At 48.7% G+C, this 10340-nt stretch overlaps 1 protein-coding gene across 1 annotated transcript; it reads right to left on the bottom strand.

The window, feature by feature from the left end:
- Nucleotides 1-5703: 5703 nt before the first annotated feature.
- On the bottom strand, nt 5704-7191 carry LOC104671007 (annexin-2 receptor). Its single transcript, XM_010374397.2, has one exon. The coding sequence runs from the start codon at nt 6509-6511 to the stop codon at nt 5930-5932; it is 582 nt and encodes a 193-aa protein (XP_010372699.2). The 5' UTR covers nt 6512-7191; the 3' UTR covers nt 5704-5929.
- Nucleotides 7192-10340: the final 3149 nt, after the last annotated feature.

Below are 10340 nucleotides of genomic sequence, written 5' to 3' on the forward strand. Positions count from 1 at the left end.
CAGGAGTCCAGAAGAGTATAAAAACGCAAAAGATGTTGACTTCTGAGTCTCACATATCCGGCGTCAGCTGGTGAAAAAAAGACGCGAAGGAGCTGCTGTCTCCCCTCCGAGTTTGGCAGGCCCGGGGATTCCGCAAAGGAGGCGGCGGTGTCAGATGCCTCCAGCCCTGACCTCAGTACATTCGGTATCCTGGATGCTCCCTTCCTGTCCTTACCATTGCGAGCTCTCCTGGGACGGCCTAGATTTCCACTGGGATCTACTTTCCGCTTCCTGCGTGCCTCTTTGCTGAAACTGCCGGCGAAAAGATTTCTTTCCCAAGCCTCAGAGCACCTTGAGGCGGTGCCCAGAGTCCCCCGCTCTGGATCCCGCGCAAGAGACCCAGGAGGAGCCGCAGGAGCCCTCAGGCGAGCAGGAGGCTGCAGAGCGTCTCTAGGGACGCCCGCCCGCGCAGCCTCCCTCGCAACTCGCCCCTCGCTCGGCAGGCAGACAACTCCAGCCTGACAGGTCCATCCGAGGAGATCTTTCAGAGTGTCAGCCAACTACGGACCTCGGAGCCACCAGCCAAAGTTCCAAGACTGCTGCCTGCAGATTGCATGCGCTTGGGGCAGACGCCCTAAGAATGTGTCCACCGCCCGTCTTTGGAGTCCTGAGCCCTGAGATTTCCGCTAAGACCTTCCATGGAACGGTCTCTTGTAACAGATGTTCTTACAGTAACACGTGAGTTCGCTCAAACGCGATGGAAGAAGTTTTGCTTTGCAATCACTTTGTGCCTTTTTCTTTCCCCTTCTCAATAAAACTGTGCACAACTGTGAAATTCCTGTTGCCTGTGTTCCTGTTGATGTTGGGTAAGGATGAGGCTCAGGGGCAGGGTGGCTGGCTGCTGGTGCCAAGACTATCACGGGTACCCTGAATCCCCTAGATTTGCTGGTTACAGGGCAAACAAAAAATATAAAATGTGTGTGTCTTATGCAGAGATTGGCGGGGAGAATAGGCCAGGGGTCATGCATGGCTGGTGACTCACAGGCTGAGTCTACAGGAAACCCGGTAAACAGGCATCAGACCTGAGAACTTACTGCAGGAAATTCTCCTGTCCTGAAGCCTTGGAACTTTCTCCCTCTGAAGGTTTGCACCTTTCTATCTTGAGACCTTACTAAACTCACTCATAATTTCAGGAAGTTTTCTTCTAGACTCTTTCAGATTTTCTCCACAGGCTCATGTTCTGCAAGTATGGATAGTTCCATTTTTTCACTTCCAATGTATATGCTTTCTTACTCCTTTTCTCACCTTATTGCACTGGCCAACAATTCCAGTACCTTGTTGAATAGAAATGGTTGGAGCGAATTTCTTGGCCTTGTTCCTGATTTCATGGGAAATGCATTGAGTCTGTCACTGTTTCATACAATTTAACTACGGGTTTTTGTAGACGTTCTTCGCACGGTTGATGAAAATCCCTCAATTCCCACGTTGCTGAGAGTTGGTTTTTAAATTTCAAATCACGAATGGATATAGATTTTCTTAAATGCTTTCTGTGCATCATTCGATAAGATTATACAGTGTTTCTCATCTAGCATAGGGTGAAATATACTGATTGACTTTTGAGTATTAAACCAGCCTTACATGTGGAATAAACCTTACTTGGGCATGGTATTGTTCTTTAACATATGTTTCTGATTTCTATTTGTTAGTATTTTGGTGAGGATTTCTGCATCTATATTTAGGAGCAATATTGGTCAGTAGCTTTCTCTTAGTGTCCTCTATTTGCTAGGAAAATGTTGATCTCATAAAATAAGTTGGGAAGTATTCCATATTCTTTTATTTTCTAGAATAAATTGTGTAGAATTCATGTTATTTATTCTTCGAATATTAGGTAAAATTCGTGAAATAGTAAGAACCTCTGGGTTTGTTTTTTGGAAGATTTTTGACCATGAATTCAATACCTTTAATAATCGCAAAAATTTTCAGATTGTTTTTCATGAGTTGGGTAGACTGGATCTTGTGGGATTGATGCACTTTATCTAATTTGTTGAAATTATGCGTACAGAGTTGTTTTTAGACCATTTTTAAAAGTTACCATTGTGGGCCAGGCGGGGTGGTTCACGGCTGAAATTTTTTGGGAATTTTGGGAGTCCAAGGTGGGCAGGTCACTTGAGACCAGGAGTTGGAGACCAGCCTGGCCAATATAGCAAAACCCCATTTCCACTAAAAATACAAGAAAATTAGCTGGGTGTGGTGGTGCACGCCTGTAATCCCAGCTACTCAGGAGGTTGAGTCACAAGAATTACTTGAACCTAGGAAGCAGAGGTTGCAGTGAGCCGAAATCATACCAATGCACTCCAGCCTGGGTGACAATGGGAGATTTTCTCAAAAAAACAAAACAAAAACAAAAAAACTTACAGTTGTGAATAGGTTGATCAACATAAAGACCCTGCTAGGTAATACTTTGCCTCTCTAGATCCGCTTAAGGCTCTTCAGTCAGCACTATGTTGCAAGAAGCAACCTGTATGGACTGCACTGGAGAGCTACTTTTGCTCCCAGACTTCTGAATGAGTTTAGGCACTGAAAGACACCAGCTGTACAGAGATATGGATTAACAATTTATTACTTTGTTTTGATTCACCTGGACCTCGGGGTATTTATTTTATCTGAAGCCGAAAATAGGCTGGCTGTGGTGACTCACACCTGCAACCGCAGCACTTTGGGAGGCCGAGGCAGGAGGATTACTTGAGGCCAGGAGTTCAAAACCATCTTGGGTAATAGAAAGATAACCTGTCTACACACACACACACACATACACACACACACACACACACACAGTACCCAGGCATGGTGGCATGTACCTGTAGTCCCAGGTACTTATGAGGCTGAGAAGGGAGAATTGCATGACCCAGGATGGTTGAGGCTGCAGTGAGCTATACTTGTGCCACTGCACTCTAGCCTGGGTGACACAGCCAGACCTTGTCTCAAAAAAAAAGTGAAAAAAGAAAAAAGCCAAAAAATACTGTGGATTGGCCCTTTCTTCAAGCATTTGCTTGCTTTCTCTAACACCACTCATTCTATTGCCCCTACTGAGCTTGAAATGATCATGCTTTCTTCAGGTGCCAGGTCTGGAGTGCTGGTGCACCTATCTCAAAACGCTGTCTCAAAACTCCAACAGGGAGCACCTAACTGTACTGGGTGCAACATTGCTAACACCGAGCAAACAGCAGTCCAGGACCGTGGAAACAACAGTCTCTGCGAAACCAAGGACTCTGTGACCAAGAGAAATCGCCGATTCCAGACATAGCCGGTCTTAGAGAGATGAATGGCGTCGTCATCGAAAAAACAGGGACTCGATTGTTTGTAACAGAAATACCGCCACAAACGCTGGAACAGGACAGCCGACACCGAGAACCATGGGAAGTGTCTGAGAGCTGCGCCCCCACGGAATAACTGCCAGTCGACACAGTGCGAGTGAGAAACCTGTCACTCCATGCAAAGACCAGTACTGCCAAGGAAAAGAATCCGACGTCCCCAAAAAGCGGTGCTACTAAGAGAAACGGCCGCTTTTGAAGAAAACAGCCAGGAGCATGACTGAGAGACACTCAGCTCTCAGGAAGAACGGGCATTTGTTCCAAAACACAGCCGGATAAACCGAGAACCTTCGGAGTGGTTGCACCGAAATGGGGTCACCCAGCACCTCAGCGTCCTGGGCTCTAGCAAGCCTCACAGAAACAACCGGCAGTGCTACCTCCAAGGAGCACCTAGAGCAGCAAAACTAGCAGTAATGCCATCGACGAAAGGCCAGTTAGGCGAAAAGAGTAGAGTATTTAGTTCCGGGGATTATAGGCCAGCGCTAACCAGACAGCATAAAGCTGAGGGTTGACAAACCAAAAATTAGTAACAATTCTTTTTAAAGGGCAAGTTAGCTGAAACACACACACACACACACACACACACCCAGAATAAAAACAATACATTTGGGAAAATTCATCAAATGAAAATGCAAAACATAGAAAAATTGACTCTACAAAGAAGAAAATGCAAACACTTCTAAACAATGTGGTTTCACAGCTGTGATATCGCTGTCAGGCCTATATCAATACCTGCTCGGTCTCACCAGGACTTCTAAGGGACTGCAGGCACCGCTAAACCGCTACTTTCTACTCCTAAAATATCTTCTTTAACGACATGCCCGGACTTCTATATTTAAAACTCAGGCATCAGTAAAGCAGGATAAGTTATTATGAAACCGAAAGTTACTGGGAATAAGGAGTCGCAGGTATGGCTATGCTAGTACTGGTTGCGACTAAATATGGACTTGCAAGAGCTAAAAAATCACATTCACAGGGGCACTTGCAATCGAAGCATGCACTTGTTACTCTAAGAAATCCCTAACCCAGGACTCGCTCAGAATATTTCAAAACCAGAATTAAGCATCTTTATCGCAGGCGAAATAAGCCATTACTTATTCCGCTTAAATCCGAACTTGCTATGCAGAGAAACCACAGTCAGGGCTATATTCCGAGTGTAGGAGGTTTAAAACTCCCGAAAAGGCAGTCAAAGCAGGCAGGGCCAAGCCGGACCTGCTGTGCCTACCAGAAGTGCTAAACCCAGTTGTGGTACTATTAAGTAATTGGGGCCGGGCGCGGTGGCTCAAGCCTGTAATCCCAGCACTTTGGGAGGCCGAGACGGGCGGATCACGAGGTCAGGAGATCGAGACCATCCTGGCTAACATGGTGAAACCCCGTCTCTACTAAAAAATACAAAACCTAGCCGGGCGAGGTGGCGGGTGCCTGTAGTCCCAGCTACTCGGGAGGCTGAGGCAGGAGAATGGCTTGAATCCGGGAGGCGGAGCTTGCAGTGAGCTGAGATCCGGCCACTGCACTCCAGCCCGGGCGACAGAGAGAGACTCCGTCTCAAAAAAAAAAAAAAAAAAAAAAAAAAGTAATTGGTAGTTCTCTTATAAGCCACTCTAAACTGTTCCAAAGAAAAAGACACAGGAAACACTGCTAGCCCTGAGACCCATGAATAAGTAATCTTCTCAATTATTTATTTATTTTGAGACAGGGTCACACTCTCCTGGAGGGCATTGGTGCTATCCAGCTCAGGCTCACTGCAGCCTCAACCTCCTGAGCTCAAGCGACCAGCCCACTCCACTCTCTGGAGTAGCTGGGACTACAGGTGCACAACACCTCCCCCAGCTAATGTTTGTATTTTTTGTAGAGGCTTCACCCTCTTGCCCAGGCTGTTCTCAGACTATTGAGCACAAGCAATCCGCATGCCTCCAACGCTAAAAGTGCTGGGATTACTGCTGTGAGCCACGCTGCCCCACCAGAATAAGTAACATTAAGAACTGGTCATCTGTGAAGTTGTATTAATATAAGTAATTGCGCGGTCTTGTCACGAGACACAGTAACGATTGAAAAACCTTCCACTCTTGACCTTGAATAAAATTCCTGAGAGTAAAACACAATGACTTGATATCCTGAAAAAAAGAAAGACAGTTGTTAAAAATAAAACTAAAAATTAAAATTAAGAAGACGTTATAATAACGTAAAAGACGTGATATAAAATTAAATGTAAACAAACAATATATTTAAAAAGGAATAATTAGAAAAATACGAGGAATAAGATTTAAAAATACACTGGAAAAAATAAATTAAAAATCGGCCAAACACTAAGGATTCTATAATCATAAAACAGATTTCTCCAAGTCAAAACAGATACAAGTGAAATATTTAATAAAATAAATATAAATGTTTAAAAGACAAGGAAACTGAAAGTAATAAGCGACACGAAGCAAGAAAGAAACATCAGGAAAAAAGAGAATTCAAAAACTGACAACCAGCAACGAAGGCACATCTTAATGTGTTTTTATTTTCTAGGTGGAGACGCTTGGTAACTGAGAATCTTTTCAGGGAGGAGAATCCAAAGAGGCTTCTGCTGATATCTAAGGCTGCTTAGCTCCACAGATTCGTAGGCAGCACGCCCAGAGTACAGAGAACGCGGCAAAACCAACGCGAAGAATCCGCTCCAGGCAGTCTGAGAAACCCGGGGGGTGGCGCCACCGACGGAGGGCAGGAGGATGGCGGCGTTCCGAAAGGCACCCGCTGTCAGAGACGTCGGTGTCCTGCTGTCTGTTCCAGGAATGGGGAGGACTGCCCCAGGAAAGCTGCTGGAGCGTGAGTCTGTCGGGTTCCTCTCCCTGCCCCACCTCTTCCACGGGTGCCTCTTGCTGCTTCTGTGTCCCCGGCCAACTGAACCCAGGGGACTTCGCTGTACTTGGTTCCAAGGTGCTCTGGACTCCAGGAAAGAGTCCGTTTTGCCAGAAGACTCCGGGTAGCCGCCAGCAAGGACTGGAAAGCAGTCCCAAGTCACAGCTGTCCAATGAGTACTCTCCTAGTACAGGATACAAAGGGAGAGGCCAGGGCCCACGATCTTCTGAACTCACAATAGGCGGAGACCCGGGCTCTGGCGCCACCTCCGCGGAATCCCAAGGCCGCTTCACACAGCCAAGAAAATGTTGCTCCATCGCTTAAGCCTCAGACCAGGAGGAAACAAACGTTGGCGCTGATCAAGGAGGGAGAGTCTTCTGCACTACCCTCAGCCTGGGTATTTATGCTCTCCAGAGCCCGTGGGCGGAGGCCAGTCAGATATCAAGAAACTCATTAGTAGCAAATGCACGAAGATTCGTGGACAAATGAAAAACGGTAAAATTTTAGAGAGTACATAGAACCAAAACGAACCGTAATTCCGACAGAAGAACATAGCGAGAAAAGAAACCGAAATGAAACAACGCTAAGCAAACCTTGCAGAGAACTAGCACTACAGAACGCAGGTATTAAAGAGTGCTGCAAGGGCCAAGAACCACCCGTTTTCGGGAAATGAGCGTTGCTGCCACCGGAAAACTGTCCGCTGGGGCTCTGCGCTAATAACCGTCTTGCTAACGAGAAACTGGCGCGTTGAATTTAGCAAGCGCCGGCACCTAGCGGACAGCGCTGGTATTGCCAAACAAATATCCGTTTCGGCGCCGTTAAGTGGGGCTGCTGAAGAGAAACAGCGTGCTCTCAGAAAAGAGCGGTGCTTCCACGCCTAAATAACCTGTTTGTAGGAATGAACCAACGCTGTTCAAATGTGTCGTGCCAGGAAAATGTGTTGTGGCATTTTAATGTGTTTTAATCCGCTCAGTGTGTTTGATAGGTTTAATATGTTTTAACCCGTTTTCATGGGTTGTGACAGAAAAAGCGCCGGCTGATGGTACCACGGAGTTACTAGTGCGAACAGCGGCTGGGTGCAATCACCGTTCTGCACCGCAAAACGGGGTTCACGAAGTTTCTAGGAGATACCAGCGGTTCTAGGACCGAGAAAGTGACAGCACTGAGAACGTAAGGACCCCGCGAACGGGAAACGTCACGTTGCGAGCAGCAACTGAGAAAACGCCCAGTGGGCGCTACTAGCAAACGTGCTGATACAAAACCGCCAGCTCCGCAGGGGAAGCGGAGCCGCCAGACAGAACCCGGAGCCTAACACCAGCGAGGCTAAGACCGAGCTCGGCTCCCCGGCTCCTGAGAGAACGAAAGTCAAGGAGCACGAAGCTGAGACGCTCAAAATTAGTAGGAAAAGAAAAAAAAATACATAACATCTAAATAAAAATAAAAATTTAAAATAATGAAAGTCTGAAATGCAAGTAAAAACGGAAAACACATCGGTAACACTGTCCTCAGAGCAAAATACACAAAAATAATGTTTAAATTAGCGAAAATTACAGGGAGCCAACCGCACAAAGAAGAAATTACAAATATGGCAAGACGATGCAATGCCTACCATTAGAATGTTTCTGTCAGATCTAAAACCCTGCAGGTTGCTCCTGTCATAATTTCCTACGACAAACAAAAATAGCCACGGTTAAACGTGTTTAGGTACGACTAGAAAATCGTACTAACTGGTATATGCCGATTTGGTCCACAGGAGGAAAAAGTCGCGATGGGCGGGACTTGCTATTGTCAAAGGGAGCTCGGTAAAACTGAGAAATCGCGTTGGCCGGCGTTCCTGACTTCCCTGGGAGTTTTGAAAACACACAAGCGTAGCTAAGACGGGACTCGATATTGCAGAACCAAACTTGGTATAAGAGCTCCCAACACCACTAAACTGGCCATCACTAAACCTTTACAAAACAAAACAAAACAAAACAAAAAACGCATTCGCTGGTACCCAGATTTCCAAAGGAGTTAAACATCTCCTGCGCAGCCAAAGCAAGGCTCACTAGTAGGAAACCGGAACTTGCTAGGACTAAGAAACTTGAGGCTGGATTGACCCCGTGGCTGTTACCACTAGAATTCCGACGCTAACGGAAACCCGGAGCTGCTGACAAATGAGTCACAGTAACTCCGTCTTCGTATGCCAAAACGGTGACTTCCTACGACCTAGATATCGCAGCCACGGCTAGTCCGGTGTTTGTCTTAACTCAGGACTTGCTTGGGCTGAGAAATCACATTTTGGCCATTCCCCTACTTGGACAAGGGGTAGAAATCCCAGGCACCGCGAAATCGAAACTCGCTAGGACCCAGAAGCCAACGACGCGCGAAACCGCGGGGTCCAGCGACAGAGACGCGCAGTGGCGCCGCCACGGGACTGCGTTCTGGAGGCCGAGCCGGAACCCTTGCGGCGGCGCTGGGAAGAGACTGTGCCCGTGCAGCTTCCCTGTCACCGGCTCCGAGGAGCGTCGGGCTCCCCCCGCCCAGCCCTGCAGCACCCGTCCGTCCGGCAACGCCAGACTCAGCGCAACTGGGCCACCTGCCTCTTCGAATCTCTCAGATCCGTGGCCTGAGGGCTGCCGCCACCGAGAAATGGAGGCACAGAGCTGCGAACAAGAGACCACCGCTCGGCGAAATGGCGGTGCCAGGAGCCTGGGAGGGAATGCAGCCAGCGACGTTGTCAAGGACAACATTCGTTTGGGCGCAACCAACGGTGCCGTCACCAAGAAACCGTCGACTCTGAGAAAAAAAAGAGAAGTTCGGCCACCGAGAAACTCCGTTCAACAATTGCTGTGATGGCCGGCTCCGCGCGGGTGGCGAAAGAGTCAGCGGAAACGCTGGGTGCTGTGACCGCGACGCCGGCACTAGAGGGCCTCGGCTGAGAAAGTCCCCAAGGAGACAAGGAAACCGTGCACAGCACAGCTAGCAGTTGACACAGACAGAAAAGTATCTGCTCTGCTCCCTGGCAGAAAGCGCGGATCAAAACGAGCAACTCAGTGGAGGAAATCCCGCGGCCACTGAAGAAGTTACCCGCCTGGCTGTGGGGCCAGAGAAACACCGCAATTTCGACGACAGCCATTGGGATACGACAGAGAAACATTCGCGGCCACAAAAGTACCATCCAGCTCCGCGCAACCAGTGGTTCTGCGATCCAGTAACCACTGCCAGCTGGATTCGAGTAGAAACTTCTGAAAAACTGTCGTCTCATAGCAGCTTTCCTCCCTACGACAGACAGTCGCCTTTAGAGGGCACCTAACGGTGCTTAGTCCAGCCTGGGCCAGCACAAAGCTCAGAGCGGTGCCCGTGCGAAGAAACGCCCGACTTTGTGAAACCAACCTTGTGACCACCGAGTCCACTGGCTTCGCAGGACGCAATGGGCCAAGGCGCGGAGGAGAAACCGCGGGCTCGGTTCACCGATTATGCTGCTGGCGGCTGATGGTGGGGTGGGGCACCCGCAAAGTTGTGAAACCAGCGGCGCTGGGACCCAGCGATCACCTGCCCGTAGCAAATGCCTGTGCAGTTGCAAAAGACAACTTTTGGCGGAGGGAAGGCTGCACTCAGAGAGCATCCGATAACGCTGACAAAGGAGTGGCGTTGGCAGTGAGAAACCGCTGGCGCTGGGAAAGGAACGGTGCAGCGACCGACCAACTGCGCGCTCGGTGCCACCAAAGTGCTACCGGTTCTACCCACTCTGTCCCCCACAGCCTTAGGGAAGTCTGTTGTCCTTTTCTTTTTTCCTCTGTGGCGTACGCTGGTGCAGTGATGTCGTCTTGACTCAGTGCAGCCTCGACTTCCTGGGATCCAGCGATCCTCCCGCCTCAGCCTCTAGAGTAGCCGAGACCACAGGTGAGTGCTAGCACCCTCGTCTAATTCGTGTGTGTATGTGTGTGTGTGTGTGTGTGTGTGTATATAAAAGACCGGGGTCTCGCTATGTTGCCCAGGCTGGTCTCGAACTCCTGAGCTCAAGTGATTCGCCCGCCTGGGACTCCCAAAGTGCTGGGATCACAGGCATTGGCCACCGAGGCCGGCAGGAAGTCTGTACTGTTCTTGCATTCCACCCAGTGCGTTGCGCAGTGGGAGAGTAGTCGGCTTATGCCCCGAGAACCA

This window comes from Rhinopithecus roxellana, chromosome 3 (genome assembly GCF_007565055.1).
Source record: "Rhinopithecus roxellana isolate Shanxi Qingling chromosome 3, ASM756505v1, whole genome shotgun sequence".
Classification (NCBI taxonomy): domain Eukaryota; kingdom Metazoa; phylum Chordata; class Mammalia; order Primates; family Cercopithecidae; genus Rhinopithecus; species Rhinopithecus roxellana.